The following is a 23,497-nucleotide window of genomic DNA, read 5'->3' as shown; positions in this document are numbered from 1 at the left end:
TTTGTGTAGTTATTCAGCAAGCGTGGTGAACTCCTCACTGAATCCTTTGGAGGACTTATGGGTGGGACAGTGGGAAGTATAAAGGGCGCCAATGGTGCACAATCCAAGCTGGTAAAACAAGCAGGTGTTATTGTAATTGTCACTGCAAAGGATATACATCACACCAGCTTGCTCTGGTTGTGGCATGACTTTCAGTACCTGTACTCCTGGGTGCTTAGTGACTGAGTTGCATCAATGTCATAACTGATTGTGAGCATGAAAAAGTCAGCATTTGAGTGAACAAGAGCAGACATACTCTGCAATTCTGTGAGCCACTGAAGTGGTGCTCCCCAGCAGTGTGGCTTACCCAGCTGCTGGCAGCTTAGGTGGATTCCCTGGTACAGCCTCGCAGTCCTGCAGGAAACAGATGGCCCTGCCAAGTGAGAGTGTCCCCCATCCCCTGGTTGCATGAGTAAAAGCTAGAGAAAAGGATTAGGGAAGGGAGCCATCTGACCTTGAAGCATCAGGCCACCTCATTTGTGGAAATGCAAGACAGGCCAAGCTCATGGAGTGGACCCACCTGTTATTTAGACAGGTGGCAAAGTGTCTCACTATGCTGGAACAGGATGTGCTCTCCAAGAAGATGGAATCAGTTACTGTCAAACAATTAACTAAGTGTCTTCTGTGCCAGAGGGCTAAGCCAGCAAGAGAATGAATTATGAGATTAATGCAGCACGTATTTGAATCTGCAATGTGAGAACTACTGTCAGTAGATATGTAGTGGGAAGTCTCCCTATAGGTAGAGCTGGAACTCAGTTTCTTTTTGCCATCCTAGATTAATTTACAAAGTACAGGGTGTATCAAAAAGAATCATCCAATTTTGCATGCCTGTATTTCTGAAACTAGTAAACATAAACAATGATTTTAGTTTTTTGGTGAATGGGAAATTCAAAAAGTGTTTTTTTCATACCTTGTCATAGGTATTTAATATGCACCCTTGAGATGCACGGCACATGTCAATGCGGTATTCAAATTGTTCCCACAATGCAGGGAGCATGTCTTGAGTTACAGTTTCCACAGTTGCTGTTATGTAAGGTCTCAGTTCATTCATTGTTGTTGGTAATGGAGGCATATAAACAGAGTCTTTTATAAACCCCCCACAAGAAATAATCACATACAGTCAGGTCCGGTGACCTTGGAGGCCAGTAATGTAAGGTTGAATCATTTGTTCGAGTGTGACGGATTCAATGTTCAGTAATCCTTTGATTTAAAAATACATGCACTTCCAGATGCCAGTGAGTGGTGTCACATCCTGTTGGTGGATGAAGTCATTCAAATCAGTCTCCGGCTGTGGGAAAAGAAAGTTCTCAGGCATATCAAGATATGTGCTTCCTAAAAAAAAAATATGGACCATGCACCTTTTCCTGTGAAACTGCACAAAACACATTAAATTTTGGAGAGTCCCTCTCATGTTGTACAGCTTCATGTGGTTGTTCCATACTCCATATTCTCACATTATGATGGTTCATCTTTCCATTTAAATGGAATGTTGCCTTGTCACTAAACACTTAAGTGTGGAAGAAACCATTATCCTCCTTCTCGCCAAGAACAAAATTACGGAACTCCACATGTTGTTGTTTGTTGCTTGTCACCTTCATGAAGAGTTTGCAGTAGCTGAATTTTGTATAGTTTCACGTGTAAACATCAACACAACACACGCTAGATGGACATCGGGGGCATGTTGAGCTGCATGGCAAACTGGTTTCTGCAGCCTCCCTGTGAAACTATGGTGGATGCATTCGAAGTCTGTCAGGCACTTGAGGATGGCCCAGCGATTTGCCGTTACACAAATAACCTGTTTCTTGGAACTGTTCATGCCATTATCTAATGTTCTGTGCTATAGGAGGATCCACACCATACCCAGTACGAAAGTCATGCTGAACTGTGCAAAATGTAGAACACAAAACACTTTCTGTTGTCCAGACACCATTTTTAATAGACCCGAAGTGGGCACACACTGCTGCTACCTATCAGGAACCATGTAGAACTTGATAGTCTGCTCTTTCCAACAGTACATTGTTCACACACATATCTCAAGTAACATAATAGTTATGCTTTTTTTAAACCAGATGATTCTATTTGATACACCCTGTATATTATGTTCTATTCCATGAGAATCACGTCAGCTATTGTTCTTGTGAGGTGTTTGTGGCATTACGCTGATAAGTTTGGTAACCCCAAAGTGATCTTGTTGGACAATTGACCACAGTTCATATCTTGGGCCTTGATCACTACAATGCAGCAGTGAGGAATCACCATTCATCTGAGGCCTATGTGAAAGACAGGCCACGGTGCGTGCATCACGAAGGTAGGCCGAGCTTGCTAACTAGCTTGCTCTACTCAGCAGAAAAACTTGCTCGCTCTACTCAGCAGAAAAATTGCATATCTACACCTGTTAGCTCATAACTGGATGTGTATGTACAAACGAGAATCGCTTCTTCTTCTGGAATCCACTATTATGGTGATAGAAAGTGCTTAGGCCTATTAATTATTCATTATGGCTGCGTTGGGGTACAATAAAATTAAAATCATGTCAAGATGATTAACAGTTGCATAAGACAACACATCTTGTATGAAATGAGGACTGTTATGCAGCGGAGATTAAATGCTACAAACAAGCTGTTATACCATTTATGTCGAGAATTAATCTTAAATTTTGTTGTATGATCAGTAGTCAATAAGACTTCACAATACCAGATTCCAGTAGAAGATGCAATTTTCATTGGCACATACACACCCAGTTGTGATTTAACAGGTTTAGAAGTGCATTTTGTCTGCTTAGTGAAGCAAGCGAGTGAGCTTAGGCCTGCCTTCATGATGTACACGCTGTGACCTGTCTTTCTTGTTGGCCCTGTATTCACCAGACAAGCATTTACCATGCAGCCATGAACGCAGCTTAATGGGTTTTCACAAAATGGGGAACCTGGCAAGGATTCACTGTTCAGCTCAAAATACCAAATAGGTTCCGTATTTCCTGCAGTTCAAAGAGATCATTAACAGTTTAATTCACGATGCTAAAAGCTGTTCCCCAGCTGAACTTATGTTTGGGGGGCCAGTAATTATGCCCCTCAGAGCCACAGTGCAATTACCTCCTTCCCCAGAAGAGGAACTACAAACAAAATTGTCAAATGCTCTAACAAGAATGAGGAGGAATGAAGCTCGCAGGAAGGTCACCATGATTGCATAGCCAAGAGCCCTATGATTAAGGAAGGTGATTTGGTTCTAGTCTGAAACTATCACTGGTCTGGTCTCTTAGAAAAGAAAGCCAAGTTCTATCAACTGTATGACTGTCCCTACTGAGTTGAAAAGTTCTATGTGATCACTCCTATAGCTCCTACGTAGTAGTCGGCCGAGATATCAGTGCTGAAAACGGCATACAGAGCATTGCAAATATAAAGCTGTTGATCAGCCAGACCCATTCATGCCTGTAAATAATTTCAAACTCCAGTTCAGCATTCATGAAATCGAATTTGTGATAATATTGTAGGCTATTTAATTTTAATTTGCTTAGAAATAAAGGGTGATTAAGACAATTTTGCCCTTTATGCAGTGTGTGCCTAAAGTAATGTTTTCACATGGGCTAATATAACAATGAAAACAATCAGTTTTTGACAAAGTAATTTAATAGGATAGGGAAAAAAAGCTACTCATCAAACAGCAACAGAACACATTCCCCAGTTATAAGTTGTGTTGTGATTCACATAACTGTGTAATGATTAGCAAGTATTAAGAAGGAAATTGAGGACAAATTTACAGAGTTCAAGGAGGACAAATGGCTGATACTGTTGGGAAAGGCTTGGGTGGATTGGAATAGTGGAACCTAGAAATATAGAGCACATGTCTTGCAGTGGGTGTAAGTGGAAAGGGTATAATGAACTAGAGTTTGTTTCCCTTGAGGCAGTAGGAGGCACCGGGAATGGGAAAGTGAATGCCATGTATGACAGGCATGACTGGGTGCAATCATAACCCATCTCCCCCTCCTTATTATTTGCCAAAGACAGATAATGTTTGCAAACCAATCTCTAATATCAAGGACTTCACAATAGCACAACAGTCTCAAGAAGTTAGATTGAACAACATGACAAAAACACACACACACACATGCATGCAAGCACACTGCTGTCACTCGGGCTACTATATAGAATTGAATCATAAAATTTATATAATGCTAACATTACACTAGGGAAATAGGATGAAGGGGGGTTAAATGAGTTATTAAGTGTCAAGTTCTTATATTTTTTATGTCAAGGGAGGTAAAACCCTACTATCAAGAGGTATCTCAAGGAATACACTGCAAAAAATGCATAATAAGAAGAGAATCACTTAATGTGGGGAAGAAAATTAGTTAAGAAAAAGTGGTAGCTGGAGATGAACAATCACAATACCATTATCATTGTGTTGGTCTCAACTCACAGTTCTTTCGGCACTTCTAGAAAGCAGATAGTATGTGAAACATGGATCTTAAAGGAAAAATCTGTCTTGTGTTGAGACTAGTATCTATCTAGCAGCCTCATCCAGGCATAGTGATTTCAATTGGAAAATAAATGTGTGAGAGAAGAGAAAAACAATAAATGTATTTTAGAATATACAAACATAATATATTTCAAGAATCTTCCAAAAATGATAAATACTAAATAACAATTAACTGTTGGGGGTATGGTTTGAACTAGCAACCCGCATCAGCTAACAATGGTAACTGCTGCACTACAATGCGTGCAGCAAAGCTTGTGGCTAAGTCTAAGTGTGTCTAAAAGAGCTTTTGATTTTTTTAAGTAATCTGAAATTTTCCTTTGGTAACTGCAATGTCTGCGTTTTTGCAATTTGTTTGGACAAAACACTTAGAGGCCAACAGAGCTAAATGCAGTTTCTGTTTGTATAGATTTGGGAGTGTTTGTGTTTTTCATTGCGAGAATGAGGAAGGCAAGTTGGGAATCTGATGGGTGCTGAAATTTAGCAGGAGAACCAACTACAAGGTCTGATTTCATTAGTTTTTCTCAGTGGGCAATAGAGATAACTGCATAGCCCTACTGTTCTTGTTGTTACCCTCAAATGGCACACTGTGATTTGGAAGCAATAAATATGGATTTTGATATGGACTTTGAACCTGACAACACTTTAGGGAGTAAGATTTTCAATCATAATGTTAGGGAAACCACAAACAAATTGATCAGGTGAAATGGATTAAGAGACTGTATGAGTATCATGGAGATCACCAAAAACCAATTTCTTGCTTATTGAGATTCCTCCAAACATGACCACCAGGTGTGAAGTACATTGAAGCCTTTGGTTGTAACTGTGGTTGAGAAAATAGAAGCCATCTGGTAGTAAAATTCTGTCTGGGGGTCGTGAACAATACGAGTATGGAAACATTAACCACCAGTTGAAAAATGCATCTGTCAGAGCACAAAAGGTAAATATGCTCCTCATTAAAAGACTCTGACATAAGTGCGAAATAAACTGCATCAGTCCTCATTCAGCCTTCCTCACCAAAAATTTAGCATGCAAACAAATTTATACTCTTAACACAGAAGATTCTCAATCCTTTTCCCCTTGTTTCTCTCTGTAGTGAAACCTTCACCAAAGGCCTTGCCACAGTGGTAACACCTGTTCCTGTTTGATCACCAAAATTGAGTGCTGTCAGGCTGGGCTTGTGCTTGGATGGGTGACCATCCAGTCCAGCGGGGTGCACTCAGCCCTTGTTAGGCAAACTGAGGACCTACTTGACTGAGAAGTAGCAGCTCTGGTTTCATAACCTGATATACAGCCGGAGTTGTGGTGTGCTGACCACATGCCCCTCCGTATCTGCAACCAGTGACACCTGTGGTCTGAGGACAACATGGCAGCTCTTTGGTACCAATGGGCCTTCATGGACTGTTTGGGCATAGTTTTCTTTTTAGTTTTAGTTTTTTAGTGAAACCATACTCAGTATCTCCCTCTCACTGTACTGTCTATATACATCCATCTCCCAGTGACATGGTTTTTCCCCAATTGGCACTTTCTTTTGTCTGTCTGTTTCACTGTCAAAAGTCTTCAACCATTTTTCTCATTCATCCATACCACTGTCTCCTTCTCCACGACTCTGTACCACTGCCATTGTCTTTGCCCCATTCTTTTTCTCTCCCATTGCCACTGTCTCTTTCTTTCTCAGTTACAGTCTGCTGCCCTTCTCTTCAACAACCATTGTCTCCTCTCCACATGTGCCCTTGAGGATGGAACGGTGTGGGGGTTTCAATTCCTAGAGCAGTCAACTTTAATACATGAGTATGTGGGATGGGGCAGCATGATTAAATTTTTTCATTTTAAATTTCGGTGGTCTTGATGGGTCCACACACCCCCAAACCTAAGTATGCTCTCCACTCATCTTTTTCATTTCCAGTGTCTCCTCACTCTTTGGCTCCCACTGCAATTGCCTTCATATAGCTCTCTTTCTCTTTCATGGCCACTTTCTCTCTCTGTCCATCACTGTCTCCTCTCTCTTCCTGTCTGTCTGGCACTGTCTTTGCTCTCTTCCACTGCCACTGTCTCTCTGCTACTCTCTTTCAGCACAAAAAGTGTGAATATGAACACATGCCAAAATTTTTGGTGAGAAAGATAGAATCAGGATTGTAACAGCTGGTTCCCCTTTTTCCTCTCAGAGTTCTTTAAACAGGAGAATATTCACCCTCTTATTCTCCAGTAGAAGCATTTTTCAACTTCTTCCCTTCTTTCTCCTGCCACGGCAGGGTGTGCTGCTTTTATAAAAAGAATTCTATAGGTCAGTAGAGTTTTGACAGTTTATTTATATACTTCTACACATTTACATACTTTGACATGTATAAACAAGAAATAGGTAAGCCTAAAAGAACTCTGTCTGAGCAGTTCTCAGACACTGACTGACTGCCATGCCATCCTCAGACGATACGGGTCACTGGATGTGGATTTGGAGAGGCATATGGTCAGCATACCATTCTCCCAGACATTATCAGTATTTTTGTGACCAGAGCCTCTACTTCTCAGCCAAATAGCTCCTCAATTGACCTCACGAAGGCTTAGTGCTTCCCCCTTGCCAGTGGCACTGGGCAGACTCAGACTGTCACCCATCCAAGTGCTAGTCGAGCCCAACAGCGCTTACCTTTAGAGATCTGATAGGAACTGGTGTTACAACTGCAGCAACGCCATTGGCAAGCATAATATAAGATTAACACAAAATCATTTCCCATCAAATGAAAGTTCCCTGCACACTACTTTACATAAAAGTGCACAACATTTTTAGGCTACACCTATAGTATGCCAAAAAATGTGGTGTTTGATTTGCAAGTACAAAGAATGTAATATGACAGAACAAATTTTTATAAGGTGCTTACACTGCCATGTGGCACCACTCATTGTTGAAAAAAGCCAACTAGAAACATAGTTTTCTGAACTCAGAATCCTTGCAATGACATCAGAATGACCCCACATCTCTTGCCAAGTGTTACAATAGTTAAAACTACATTTATTACTCAGATCAGATGTTACAGGCATATTTTATGTGCATAAATATAGTAACTTTGAACTTCCTGATCTTGATAATGATATAAAAAAAGTTTCTAAGTTCCTGAGAATATCATCATAAGAATAGATGGTGAAAATTTCTACAATTTGCCGTGAACAGAAATAATAGAATTGGTCATCCCGAATTTTGGTACATTTGGGATTTCTCAGGGACTACCCATGAACGAATGGTGCTTTTATAAGCTGCCTAAGACCTGTCCTAAACTACACCTAATGCAAAAGAATCTAAATGTGACAAAGTTATGCAAATGTTTGTTTCACATATAAGCAGAAAAACCATATCCACGTGCAGCAATTGCTCCTGGATATCTGATGATGGATAAATTCCAAAAGGTGTCATATGAGCAATAATGTCTTTTCTTGCCTGATGGTTGACTTTTACCACTGTGACCCAGTCAGTGTGTATGCAGAACTACTGATTATTATAATGCAAAAGAACCAACCAAAATCCTCAATTTCCTTGGTCTGGAGAAAGTGTCTAATGTTTAAATTTTGACCCTGTGCTATAGGAGAGCTAAATTATGCCCTTTCTTCTGATATGTATAGAAATGGTCACTAGGCCAAGGGCTAATAGATTTGACCTTTTATCTCTATAATCAACTGAACCCACATATGACTCCCAGAAAAATCACATTTTTTGCATGGCTTTTTGTAACATAATGGTACATGCACTGTCATCGTGTGCAGGTAAGGCTCCACTGAGTCAGCATTATCTGAATGAGTGTCATTATTTAAGGATCACTTAGAAAACTAAATGTTACTGTTGGAGAGAAATTTATGTTTCAGAGCACTAACAAGATGTGGTTGGTCAGGTTTTGTAAGTATTTCCTATCACACAGATGGAAAAAAATACTTTATAAACAGATTAACCCCTGAGACTACCTTTAGAATGCAGTGAAAGACATTGTGCTTCCAAAGTTAAATAAATTTAAATACATAAACTTTATGGGCCTACTGTGCGTCATACTTCCAATCTACGATCCATCTGACACATATCTGCATTATGAACACCCATCTACACTGCTAGGAAAGGCTTGCCACAGTACAGAGGCGTTACAAGTATTGCCTTCGAGAAAGTGATACAGATCAAGAGCATAGAAAGCTCGAGCACCTTGTTGTAATGGTGTACAAGTTGATTGTGTACCTTCCTTTGGTTTGAATTGTGTGTGATCTCACTGGGAATTTACACAATCTTTGTAACCCATAAACTATGATTATGTTGCAGAAAAATAAATCAAAAGCTTTACAGAATCCATATGCTGGCTTATTACTCAGAAAAGGGTGTTCAGCAAGTATGTTAACTTGTATAGGTTAATCCTTATAAAAAAGTAAAAACAGCAACCAACTCCTTATATTCCATGGAAGAACTTCTGTTATTGTAAAGTGTAAAAGGTGGCAGGTAGGAGTAGTTTACTCACATCTGTGTATTTAAAAATATATATAATATTATTAATAATAACAATAACTTGCATGTGAACATACAATGACTTATTTCATACCATGATGAATTATCATGCAACTTATTCATGGAACATGAAACTAACTAACCAGCCAATCACTGTTAGTAACATCATTTATTATAAAACAAAAAGTGACATTAATGATACTGCACCAACATATTCATATCCAGATGGGTGTTCATATTTAAAACTGCATTTAACTTCTGCTGTACTTGTGATGTTTAATTTTTCTTGTTGTGGCAAAAACAAGCATCAAGTGTATAGCACACGGTACATCTAATTTTAAACATTCACAGACATCTAGGAATGATTCTGTCACCTTGGAACCAATAGTGATACTACATGATTTAAATAAATAGTACTATTAATTTTACTTTTTTGTAATAATTCACTTTTGTTTTTACACAACATAGTTCCACTGTCGCAATTTCCAACAAAACATCATACTGACGTACATATTTTAATAAAAATGAATTGAAAATATTAAATAGGAGTGACAACAATAGAAAGTGGGAAACCTTCAGAAATACAATAAAACCAAAGGAAAATAAACACTTTGGAGAAGAAAACTGATAACCATGGTGTTATATAAAAACAATATGGAAAAACGAGGCATTTTAACAGAATGATTCTTGTAAGATGCCTAGTTCTAAATAAAAGATATAGCCTACTGATATTAGTAAAGAACTCCTCCAAATGAACCTCATCACTTCAGTGAAAATCATTGACAAGCATGTGCAGGAGGTATATTTGCAGCAGTTCATTAATACAGCAGCAGCAAAATTTTCACAAATCAGACTCAAGATTATCCATTACAATAACCTTAATAGAACTGATATTTTTATGCAGCTAGCTGTAAAGAATAAGAGGGGTATTACTATTGTTGATCACAATAATAATAACCTGATAGATCAGTAGTACCATTCAGTGACACACAAGAGTATTTTATTTTAAGAGATTATACATATATGTCCTTGATATTTAATAGCAATAAAAAGGGCAGACTGAAATTGCAAGCACATTAACTTCAGCACTTCCAAATGTTACAATCATATTTTGAAGTTGAATTTTTTCTTTACCTGAATTTCTGCACTGATTATTCGAGCTATCTTGAAAGTTCCATCTAATCTGTTATCAATTGTAGGCAGTGCAAAAGCTGATATATTCTTGATGATTGGATCACTGACATTAGCTTTTGTACGACCTCCAGGAATAAGAGTAGTAGTATTACCTTCTGTGTGACCTGCATTAACAGCAAGCTGCAAAATAAAATAAATTTCAATTAAAGTGTCAGACCAGGAACAGATTATATATACAATGTTTTGCTGAAAAGTAATGCCTCTGATTTTTTAATGTGGAAAGTCTTAAAGCTTTTTAAATAAAACAAATGTTATTAACACTCTACATCCTTATTCTCTGTGTCTACGTATCTGTTTCTCAATGGTGATAAACACATTTCTCCAAATGAGAGACCAGTTTGATACTCTCACTGTAGAATGTTTGATTTTATTGATGGAGCCACAATCTCACGTCTGCTTGCACCACTTGCTTACTATCCAAGTGAAGAGCTTGAAGGTATTCTCTGAGTTTTGGAAACAGGTAAATCAGACAGGTCAATTTGGGACCATATTGTGGATGAACAATAACAGTAAACCCATGTGTCTTATTGTTGCAGATATCACAGTGCTCAAGTATGCCCTGGCAATGTCACACTGAAGGAGATGATGCTCCACATATGGACAAACTTTTTGAATGAATGCTTTCAGTTTTCTCAATTGTGGCATACTGTTCCTCATGCACCGAGATAGGTACATTGCACACCGGCATGTTACGCTACACAATGTGGAGCCCTCTAGTGGCAGAGGATTGAATTTGTGTCAATGAAGCAGGAAAGCTGATGAGCTATATAAATGACATGTAATACCTAAACCAATATTGAGTGCAGGACAAAAATTCAGAGGCATTACTTTTCAACATGTTCTCATATTGTAACATGGCATGATCGCAAATGTGAACTTTAATGTAACAGAGTCTCCATATAGCTCTAAAAAGTGCTTTCATCTTTCAAGCTATTGATGGATAACAAAACACAGATGATTCAGTAAAATCTTCTTCCAGAGTCCTTGAGATTTTTCTCATCACTGTATTAACCTGCTGGGAACATACAACAACTATAGTTCCTCTACTTACCTCACTGTTTCCTTTTTTGCTAATAGTTGTCCTCTCTCTCTTTCTCTCACATCCATGATTTTTTTACCTACCCTGAAGACCCAAATTGGAAACCCTAGTTCTAAAGAAGTTTTGGTTTGTTGCTTCTGAGTATTTGATTTGTTTTTTAATTTTTTTCCATAGTCCTGTGATCCATGCTATTTTTGTCTTTTGCCATAAATTCAGGAATATTTGTTTTGTTAGCCTGACCTCATAGAAGCGGTGGAAGGGTTCAAAAAGGGTAACAAACCTTTATATCTAAAGATTTACACATATTTCAGTGAATCATGGCATTGATTCTCATTTTCCAACTCTTTTGTTTGTGTTCAACAATTTGTCTTTATAGCATCTCTAGTCTAGCTAGCTTGCAGTTCTGTATTGAAGCTTCACACACATATAAACATTCTGACCTTACAATTTTAGTATAATGTTTTTGTTTTGTTATTTCTAAAACTGCAATACTTGAGACAAACAGTTTTAGTTGGATCATAAGGTCTTTACATTTTATTAATTACCAGTAAACCACTGATTATTTAAGGAATTGAACTCAAATGTACAGAGCAGCTTCAAACTTTTGATTACTTTACAAATGAGTTAGTGTGTTAAACGTAAGCATATAAACAAGAAAAAGTTTAGAAAAGCTTTGATATCTTGTTCAAAGTTCATTGGAAGTCACTAAGTGCTCTAAATGTCAAATATTAAATGAGTACAGTCTGGGTAATTTGTACTCTGTTTTAAGCAAAAGCTAGTTTTTCACACATCTCAATTCTTTATAATGCCATATCACCTAAAATGTGTGTCGTACACTTATATAACTCTGCAGGGACATTTAGTGGAATACATGGACAATGTCTGCAAAATGTCATGTGAACAGAGTTAGTTGTAAAGAAGTAGCAAATTAAATTTTCATGCATCATGTGGCAACTTTACTGCATGAACAGAAATTTTAATTTAATTTAATTTTATTTTATTTATTTTTGAGTTCTGTGGATCCTTAATGCAAGTGTTGTGCTATACTGTAGAATGTGTCATATTATTACAGTAATTACTATACATAAATGGTAATGAGGCTTACAACCTTAATTAAATGTTAATGGATACATCAAAAGTGTGGTGAAAGGGTTAAGGAGACAGTAGTAATAATAGTGATACGAACAGTTTGTAAGGATTACAGTCTAATTAAAAAAATAAAGTTTTCTTTCAATAAGTGATATACCTGTGCTATACAGTAAGTTCCCTTTATAATACTTACAAGAAAAGTCAGTTCACATCGTCAAAAAAATTTCTGTAAGGAACAGGAAGAGCTATCCGAAATATAAAGTTTGGCTATTTTTTTGAATTTAATCAGACCCTCAATGAATGATTTAACATGAGCTGGATGTTTATTGTAAAACTTATTGGACTTCTTAAATGCTCTCATTCTCAAGCACTGGAAGAATTCAAACTGGGTATTTTGCATGGTAAGATACATATACACAGTGTCCAACTGCATCAACTGTCTTATTAAAACCTATAACCCAACATCGTAACTCTTAATGAGTAAATTACAGTAGCATTTCAAATTTTTAAATTCTGCCAATTGTTACACAAAATATTGAAAACCAAATTTTGATTGGCACTGAACAAGCCTCTCAACTGGAGCTGCTGTGTTATCTCAGCTACTGTGATCTTAAATTAAAATCCATTTATAACTCTCTGAATGATGTCATTATTTATAACACTACATTTATTGAACATCTGGTACATCTTGGGCAAGTGTTGCTTCAGTTTAGTGAGGCTTGGCTCACTCTTAAGTCCTCTAAGATTAACATACGCTGTTGACCGATTTCTTTCTTGGGCATTTGGTGTCAGCCGAAGGTGCCAGAATTAATCAAGAACATATGCATGATTTGCATAAATTCCCTCCATCTAAGAACAAGGAGGGGTAGCCAGGTTTACTGGCATGGCCAACTTTCACAAATTTGTGCCTAATGTGGTACAACTGGCAGCCCCCCTTAATAGCGTGTGTAGAAATGGAGAGGTTTTTGAGTGGGGCAAAAGTTAACAAGCCTCATTTGAATCCATCAAAGAAGCTCCTAGTAATCCACCAGTTTTGATGATACCTAATTTTGAGTTGCTGTTTATTGTACAGAATGTTGCCTCAAATGCCAGCATTGCTGCCATTGTTTATAGGAATCTGAGGGTCAATGCAGTCCGATAGCATATACCATGAAGAGATTGTCTCCTGCTGAGTTTATATATTTGTTTTATGAATGGGAAACTCTTGTGGTTCTCTTTGTCTTAGAGAAATTTTATCTTGAGCTTAGGGAATTCCAACTCGAGACTGATAACCATGCCTTAAGTTGTGTGTTGGGGTGCCCAAGGGAGATGAGGAGGATTGCTCTTCAGGCAGTCCACATCTTGGCTTTCCAAATTACTGTCAAACACATTAGAGGCACAGAAAATCAAATTTCTAACCTCCTCAGCTAGGGACAGTCATGTTGGAAGTGGTCGACAAGCTCCACCTATAGCTTGTGTGTGTCTTAAGTGACGCACTAGAAATCTATTTGGGTCTGAAGCACTAACAGGATCAAGATCCTTCTATTCATCCTATTAAGTGTGGGTTCCTGGGGAAATTATGTTTTAAATAAAGGTATGAATTGCTGTAAGGAAAGGAAGGGCAAGAATTTTAAGATCTGCCTACCCAAGGAGTTGGTACCAACTGTCTTCCATTATCTCCACAATTCTGTGCTGGCTGGTCATTTAGGAGTGTACAAGACTGCTGCTAAAACTAGACAACATGTGGCATAGCCCTCCTTGTACTTCACTGCCATTAATACCTTGAAAATCTTTTATCATTGTGGGTAGTTGTTGTTTTCCGTCTTTTGGTGCTGTCATTTAGTGTGTTCCAAGCAGACTGGGTTGCCGAGCAGAGATTATACTGGACAGCCTTATTTTCTCACTAGATATTTGGTGGGGAGTTTTGGGTGTCATCTCTGCACTGGATAAGCAATGACTGCAACTGAGTACTTTGTGAACTAGTTTTATGGCAAATTTAAATGTTGTTTTGACCCAAACATTTTAAGATTTTAATTTCCCTGGATTGTTCTCTTGATTTGGCTGTAGCTCCCCATGTGTTTGTAAATTGTATTCCATATGCTCAGTTGATACTGTGTCATTACACTTAAGGTTTATTCGCATGCTCTGGGCTTAGTTGTGCTAATTTGATTTTGTGTGCATCCAGTAGGCATCTTGACAATTTAATATTTACTAATGTATGCTCCATACTCGAGGTGTCTATGTTAAACTTGATTGCTTGTGTGCCTTGTACTGCTATGCACAGGTGTGAGCATATGAGCCTGGTTGGCACTTGTGAGCCTTGTTTTGCATGCCTGTAATATCACAGTTCTGTTCGTCCCCCCACCAGTTGTCAGGCAGTTGGGCTAGTGAGGCATTAACTGGGTCTGCCATTATGCATGACAGTGTTATTGTAGCCTGCTCAATGCACAGAATTCATATAAAAGATATGTTGTTTTTGTTTTGTACTACCCATCAGTGTCTTTGATACAATTTTGGAGTGTTTGCCTTAACAGCTTGTGCTCTCCAAGCGGTCACTAAATTCTGTGTTAAAGTAAAGGGTTTTAGTTTTGTTTATTACCATACCTTTGGGTTGCGCATTAAGAGTGGTGTGTTTTTACTGGTGTTGTATTTTTATACTTCTAAAAGAAAAAGAGGTTCATATGTCAATGCTTTCCTAAAAATATTGGTGGGAATGAAGAATTTCGCCTGTGGTATTCACTGAGGGTATCAGGGTCTCTTGTCCCTGCTAGTGGTGATTATTGCATATTGTTCAAAGCTACTCTAATAAGCAGGGTTTGTGATCCCTCACTTCCCTGGATCAAATTCTTGTCCTTTCTTGGCATAATCTTGTTCCTTCTTCAGGCTAATTATTATTAGCATGTTCACACCGCTTTGCACTTATTATCCATTGTTAATAAATTCTGAGAATTATCATTCTCTGTCCCACCATTTGTCAATTGCTAAAATTGTCATTTGAAGTAAAGTGTTTCTTACTGATCTCTTGCCCACTAAGGGATTGTTGTAGGGTGAGACAAACAAATTTTTTTGTTCCTTTAAATTGAATTATTGTCTTTTCTATCAGAAAGCTTTTTATAGTTGAATTAGTGTTTTAAAATCATAAGTTCATTTGAATTTAAAAAATCATCTATATTTTCATGTAAAGTTTGTTGCTTGTTTTAATTCTGAAAACTTTGATGAATAACTAATTTATGTGTAATAAATGGTGACTGACTGTCTTAAACCCTGATGTCCAGTCCTTCTACTAAAATGCTTTATTGGCAATTCAGGGTACCAAGGTTTTCTGATTACAATATATATTAGATTTCTATGTATTTTTGTGCATTTTTTGTTATGTTTCTCATGCATTTATGTTTTTTCAGCTGAAATTCTGGGATCAGTTTATGTTTGCTATTCCCCCTAAAAGATTGTTTCTGTAAGATTTGGTGGATGTATTGCATATTCTAGGCAGCTCACATCAATATCCTCTCAGATTTTTTTGTCTTCAATTATCTATCTTTTTTTCTGAAGAAACCTCCACCTGCATTTGTTCACTCGTTCATTAGAGTTTTACAGCCCAGCAACTGTCAGAGACAGTGTAAAAGTGAAGTAGTGAAGAGATTGATTTGTAAACTATGAGGGCAGGCTAAAAGTAGTGGCTCAAAAATTTTTATTCTGTTCTCAATATGATTGACTTCCCTGCTTCACTGGCACAAGTTGCAGCCCTCTGCTATTAGTGGGTTCAAAATTATAGTGTAAAGCCTGGTGGTGTGTAACATCACTATATCTGTGCATGAGAAACAGCACACTGTACTCGAGTCTCTAACAGCAGAAAACATGCCACCAATTGAAACCCATAAACGACTGCAAGCAGTGAAACTTCCTGGCAGATTAAAACTGTGTGCCCGACCGAGACTCGAACTCAGAACCTTTGCCTTTCGCGGGCAAGTGCTCTACCATCTGAGCCACCGAAGCACGACTCACGCCCGGTACTCACAGCTTTACTTCTGCCAGTATCTCGTCTCCTACCTTCCAAACTTTATGGTGATGCAAGCAGTGTATGGTGATGATTGTATTGACATCAGTATTGTGGGATTCTGGATTGGCAGTGCTTGTAATGAAGGAAACAGTTGTATTAACCTTAATGTGTGTGACAGAGCTTTGAGTGGATGACTGTATATAGCAAACGACAAGACTCATCGGAATTCAGTTGATGAACTCAGCACAGAAAATCATTGGATAACACAGACGCAGCTCTTAGGTAAGTGTGGCATATAATGTGAAGTGAGACTCTAGATCTGTCAACAAAATCAAACATTCTACAGAGATGATGTCAACAAACTGTTACTCATTGGGAGAAATGTGTTCATCGCCAGGATGACTAGATTGAGAAATAAATATGTAGACATGAAGAATAAAAATGTAGAATATTGATCATGTTTGTTTTGTTTAAAAAGCTTTACAAGTTTTCATGTAAACAATTTGGAGGTAAAAATTTTCAGCATGCCCTCATATGTACAGAGATTAGTAGAAACACTAAAATAGATACAACAGGTATGGAATTGGAATTTAATCATCCACATCTTGAGTGCAGTGTTTCTTTACAGTCTCATCAACAGATGACTGCCAAAAACTATATGAACTGGTAACAGACTTGAGCTCTAATTAATACTTTCTTAGAGTATTATTTGCACACTTCAAAACTGTGAGGCTATTTTCAGAGAACATCTTAGCTGATTTCTATTAGAGAGATTTTTGAAAATCACAAAAGGGCCTACTGCATTGAGCTATTCAAAAAATGGGGTGATCTGACAGTTCCAAGTAAATATGTAACCCAAATCACAGTTTTTATGAAAAATTGAGAAATATGTAGCAAACAGCTCCATACATGATCATAAAACCAGATAGAGTGATTATTTGTGCCTGGATAGAATGAATAGTAAAAAGACCCAAACAACTATTTTTTACTAAGGACTCAAGGTATATAATCACCTGACAAAAGATATCAAAAACATAAAGGAACTCTATAAATTTAAAGCATATCCTAAGGAATATTTATAAAAAAATAGTTTTTATTCCATTAAAGACTTCATGCAACTTAAGATTAATACAAATATATAAGCAGGTTGACCAGTTACAAAGTAGAAAAAGAGGAGGGAATATGCTTGTAAGGAATAAATACATGAAACTTTGGAAACACAATACATTGTACCGTATTTACTCGAATCTAAGCCGCACTTTTTTCCGGTTTTTGTAATCCAAAAAACCGCCTGCGGCTTAGAATCGAGTGCAAAGCAAGCGGAAGTTCTGAAAAATGTTGGCAGATGCCGCCACAACTAACTTCTGCCGTCGAATATATGTAGCGCTACACTGGCATGCTTTGTAGGCGCAAAGACAAATACTGGCGCCAAAACCTCTGCGTCAGTAAATAAATTAAAAAAAAAGGGTGGAAGACGAGCTTTTTTTTCTCTGCCCCGAGTTTCGACCACTGCATTTTCATACATTATCCATCAAAGTAAATACAAATTCCGTATTGTTCATCTTCGAATGTAGCAGAATTTCAATGTACTACGAAAATCCGACTGGCAAGACTGTTCGGGATGTTTGTCAATATGACCAACTCAACGTTCTGAATTTTTTCATACCTGTGAGAAGAGATGGTTGCTAATAGGAACCTGATGAAATGTGAATCACATGCAGTATTCTCTTCACCATAAGAATAATACGAATGTAAACATTTTGTCATGTATTCTTTCCTGTTTGCTGCTATCTCATTTAAATCCTGTCTACTTAGTAAACTACGAAACTAGAGTGAGACAATGGCAAACGCGGAAGAATATACGTATCGTGTCATGTTTATATTCGTATTATTCTTATGCCTAATAGTGATACAGTCAGAAACGAAGTGCGGCAACTGACTAGATTTTTAAATCTAAGATGACCCTAATTTCTGTGCAGAATTTGATGTACTAAAGAAGCGGCTGCAAAGATTTTCAAACGGAGAAACATTTTCGCCTAACTCTCGTTCAGAACATGTTCTATCATATGCAGTCTATTATTTGGTTCTTGATCATTATCAAAGAAAGCAGCAGTGTAAGTAACAGCAAATAGCAGTCTCTTGTCATTGTTTCGCTAATGACACGATTCCTCTCTTTTTTTTTTTTAATTGTAAGCTTCGTTGATGAAGCTTAAAAAAGCTCAAAGCAAGAAAATAACTGTTTACACAGTAACAAATGCCCTCACTGATCATGATGCGCAGTTAGGATAAATAACATAATGCCTCACACTATGAATACTCCTCAATGGAAATCAGTTAGAATAATTAATGACTCCAGGACAAATGATTTTAAGAATAGTTTACAGATAACGACATGTGATGAAATTTATAATGAACCAAATGCTAATATTAAATTTAATCTGTTCCATGATAAATTCATATCATTTTTTGATAATAGCTATCCATGTCAGATAACCAGAAAGGACACTAAACAGACACTAGATAGATTAAAGTATCTTGTGACAAGAATAAGTAGGGATCCTGTAGTAGTTGCACACTATAAAAACTACTCAAAATTACTAAGAAAGTTATTAAAACGTCAAGAAACCAGTAATTTTGACGACAGCCTTAAGGCTAGATGGAATGTAGTGAAACAGGAGACAGAACAACTACCCACAGAAGAAGATTACATCAAATGGATATGCTAGAAATGATGAGTCACAAGTAGCAAGTTCATTTAATAATCATTTCTTAAATGTGGTAGAAAGTGTAGAAACAAAAAATTCAAGAGAAAAATCGTAGCACTGAGTTGAAAAAATAGCTCTCATAAAATTCAGTCACATGAGTATATCACCAGCTTCTCCTTCGAAAATTTAAAAAAAAAAAAAAAAGCACACACATTCTCTCAAAAATTCGAGGGTCATTCAATAATTAAAGAGACAAATTGGTCTGGAGAAAAAACTGTTAGTAGGGAAAGTTTGGTACTTTTATGGCTTTAAGTTGGCATCACTGGCATGAGCCCTGACCAGCTGATGTATCAACATTGTTTTGTTTATAACCTCAAAAATACATTTCAAGATGGCGAGTCCCCTTGAAACGTCCACATTAGTTGGACAATGTTCTGTTATTCGTTTTTTACTTCCTGAGGGCGAGAAACCATTGAATATATAGGAGGTGCATTCAAGTTCTAAGGCCTCCGATTTTTTTTCTCCAGACTGGAAAGAAATAGAAACATGCGCATTGTTATAAAATGAGGCCGCATTCATTGTCAATATGTCCCAGAGATGGCAGCACCGTACAGCAGATGGAATTTTACCGCCAGCGGCGAGAATGAGAATTGTTTTAAATACTTAAAATGGCAACGTTTCCCTTACTTGAACAGCGTGCAATCATTCGTTTTCTGAATTTGCGTGGTGTGAAACCAATTGAAATTCATCGACAGTTGAAGGAGACATGTGGTGATGGAGTTATGGGTGTGTCGAAAGTGCATTCGTGGGTGCGACAGTTTAATGAAGGCAGAACATCATGTGACAACAAACCAAAACAACCTCGGGTTCGCACAAGCCGGTCTGACAACATGACCGAGAAAGTGGAGAGAATTGTTTTGGGGGATCGCCGAATGACTGTTGAACAGATCGCCTTCAGAGTTGGGATTTCTGTGGGTTCTGTGCACACAATCCTGCATGACGACCTAAAAATGCGAAAAGTGTCATCCAGGTGGGTGCCACAAATGCTGATGGACGACCACATGGCTGCCCGTGTGGCATGTTGCCAAGCAATGTTGACGCACAACGACAGCATGAATGGGACTTTCTTTTCGTCAGTTGTGACAATGGATGAGACGTGGATGCCATTTTTCAGTCCAGAAACAAAGCGCCAGTCAGCTCAATGGAAGCACACAGATTCACCGCCACCAAAAAAATTTCCGGTAACCACCAGTGCTGAAAAAATGATGGTGTCCATGTCCTGGGACAGCGAGGGCGTAATCCTTACCCATTGCGTTCCAAAGGGCACTACGGTAACAGGTGCATCCTACGAAAATGTTTTGAAAAACAAATTCCTTCCTGCACTGCAACAAAAACGTCCGGGAAGGGCTGCGTGTGTGCTGTTTCACCAAGACAACGCACCCGCACATCGAGCTAACGTTATGCAACAGTTTCTTCGTGATAATAACTTTGAACTCATTCCCCATGCTCCCTACTCACCTGACCTGGCTCCTAGTGACTTTTGGCTTTGTCCAACAATGAAAGACACTCTCCGTGGCCGCACATTCACCAGCCGTGCTGCTATTGCCTCAGCGATTTTCCAGTGGTCAAAACAGACTCCTAAAGAAGCCTTCGCCGTTGCCATGGAATCATGGCGTCAGCGTTGTGAAAAATGTGTACGTCTGCAGGGCGATTACGTCGAGAAGTAACGCCAGTTTCATCGATTTTGGGTGAGTAGTTAATTAGAAAAAAAATCGGAGGCCTTAGAACTTGAATGCACCTCATACTGTAGAATGTGTAAAGTTTGTGGTGAAGGTTGTATGAATCGTGCAAATTCTTGCAATTGGGGAGAACAGTTCAAAAATGGTCCCGACTCAGTGACTGACAAACACTGTTCTGGCTGACCTGTTGTAGATTCAACTCCCTCACTTGAAAGTCGAATTTATTCTTCCTGACCATCGTGGGACAGAGGAAATGATAGTTGATAAATCTGAAGTTAGTACTGGTACAGTTCATAACATTATCTGTAACAGGCTGAAGTACCACTAAACATGTGCAGGATGGGTCCCAATGGAGTTGATGCGGCTACACATTGAAACAAGGTTGAGAGTGTGCGCAGAGCTAAAGGATCGTTATGAAAGAGAAGGTGAGCACTTCCTCGACAAATCTTTAACTTGTGGTGAAACTTGGGTTTACTATTATGACCCAGAATCAAAAAGACAAAGCATGGAATGGAAGCACACCGACTCACCTGTCCAGAAAAAATTCAAAACCCAAGCATCAGCAGGAAAAGTCATGTTGACAGTGTTTTGGGATGCTGAATGTCCAGTTTATTGTGATTATCTCAAAGAGCAGCGTACAATGAACAGCCAATACTACTCGGATTTGCTTTTAACCAAAGTGAAGCCAGCCATGAGAGAGAGACATTGTGGATGTCAGAGGAGAGGTGTGATTCTCCAGCAAGACAACGCGCATCCTCATATTGCTCTACTAATCCATGAAACCATAAAATAATGGGCTGGAAGTACTGCCTCATTCCCCTTACAGTCCTGATGTAGCACCTAGTGATATCCATTTGTTTGGTGCACTGAAGGAGGCATTACATGGAAAGAGTTTCCAGGACAGCGAGGACCTGAAAAAGTTTGTGGGAAAATTGGTTCAAACACCAAGATAAAGAGTTCTTTGCAGCCGTAACAGAAAATCTTCTAGGCCATTGGAACAAGTGCATAAATGTTCATGGGGATTTCGTTGTAAAGTAGAAAAAGTATTGTTTTGTAAAAGTAAATGCTCTTTTTCCAGACCAATTTGTCTCTTTAATTTGTGACTGGCCCTCGAAAGAGCTCATGTGGTGTTGGTGGGGTTGCCAATAGGGCAATAAAGATTTGTTGCCATACAACAAGCCCAGTCATATCCAAAATATGTACTGTATCACAAACTCAAGGAATTTTTCCACAGAGAATGAAATTTGCCATTGTTAAACCCCTCTTTACGAAAGGCAATAAAAATATATCAGTAACTACCGACCTGTTTCAATGCTGACTACCTTTTCCAAAAATTTTTGAGAAAGTGATGTATTCTAGACTATTATCTTGCCTTAACAACAGTAATATCTTGAGCAAATCACAGTTTGGGTTTCAGAAGGGTTAATCTACTGAGAATGCCATTTATAATTTCACTCACCAGATTTTACAAGCATTAAATAACAAAATAGCATCAGCTGACATTTTCTGCAACCTCTCTACAGCATTTGACTATGTGAATCACGGTATTCTCTTGGATAAATTGGAGCTTTATGGTATTGACAGTACACCAGACAATGTGATAATGTCATATCCAACCAAAAGAAAGCAAAAAGGTGTACTTAGTAATTCAACCAATATGTTCTGGGGACATAATTCTGATGGAAGAGATCACATATGGGATTCCTCCAGGCTTAATTGTAGGTCCACTATTGTTGCTCATATATGCAAACTATCTTTTGCCTAATATGCAGAATTAGTTTTTCTTGTAGATGATACTAGTATTGTAGTTGATAAGGCAAGCAAAGATTTAAGATCTTAGTATTAAGTATCATCGACTAGTTTTCTGCGAATGGCCTCACACTCAATTTTAAAAAGACACAAAGACACTACATCTTCAGTCCTGCACTTCTAGGGGTACTACATCAATGAAAAGTGTAACACATGGTGAGAAAATAATAAATAGGGTGTAAACTTCAAAATTCTAAGGTGTCAATAGTGATAAGATTTTAATTGGAAAACACACATTTAGGAACTGCTACAACAACTTAGTTAAGTCACATTTGTACTTAGAATCAGAACAAATCTTGGGGAGAGACAAATCAGTAAGCTGACATATTTTCATCCAGTAATGTAATATGGAATAATGTTCAAGGCAGTGGCGGCTCGTAAGTACACATTGTGGGTGTTCACAAATTTTTAGATGCATAAATTTGAGAGTGTGACATTAATAGCGTATGCTGTATAACAGTTATGCTTATCAACACTTATGTACAGCTACAGCCACTGCCAATAACAATAACAACAGTAATAATAACAGTAATAAGATGTGCAACTTATCTGACAAAAGAAAGAATTGTTTTTGTGGAAATTTGTTGTTTTGTACGTAATTAAGTACAGTTCAGAGTAATAACGAAATAATAATCTTCCGCAACTCTCCATTTCGCATTTTTGTGTAAATGGGAGTTTCCGTGCTTTTCCATTTTTCGGACAAATGTACAAGATCCCTAATAGATGTACTAGTTCACGAATTACTTCTGGGCTGAAAATCAGATATTGCTATGCTGCACACACACAACAACTTTTGCTAACTCTACACTTCCTTGTTAAATGTCCTCTTGTAGTCACGCTTATTTGATGCTGTCACTCTCTCAAGCAAATTATCTATTCTCGGAGGCCCTTGTTCCTTTGCGGCTAACTTTTCCTGGTAATTTACTTTTCTGTTCCCATATCGAGATTTTCTCTCTCCAGCAGAGTGTG

The 23,497-nt window shown here is 38.0% G+C and overlaps 1 protein-coding gene across 23 annotated transcripts in view; it reads right to left on the bottom strand.

Annotated features, from left to right (window-relative positions):
• LOC126188844 (uncharacterized) overlaps positions 1–23,497 on the bottom strand; it is a 2,133,693-nt gene that overhangs the window by 1,470,455 nt on the left and 639,741 nt on the right. For 7 of the 23 annotated variants that reach the window (XM_049930478.1, XM_049930479.1, XM_049930486.1 and 4 more), the window contains exon 8: positions 10,112–10,291. The exons of 15 other annotated variants lie outside the window; for them this stretch is intronic. In XM_049930478.1, the coding sequence (XP_049786435.1) occupies positions 10,112–10,291 (180 nt within the window). The remainder of the gene's footprint in view (positions 1–10,111; positions 10,292–23,497) is intronic. One more of the 23 variants, XM_049930472.1, reaches the window with a different exon arrangement.

This window comes from Schistocerca cancellata, chromosome 5 (assembly GCF_023864275.1).
Source record: "Schistocerca cancellata isolate TAMUIC-IGC-003103 chromosome 5, iqSchCanc2.1, whole genome shotgun sequence".
NCBI classification, from domain to species: Eukaryota; Metazoa; Arthropoda; class Insecta; order Orthoptera; family Acrididae; genus Schistocerca; species Schistocerca cancellata.
Note: the sequence above shows the minus strand (reverse complement) of the source record. Positions and strands in the feature narration are given on the sequence as shown.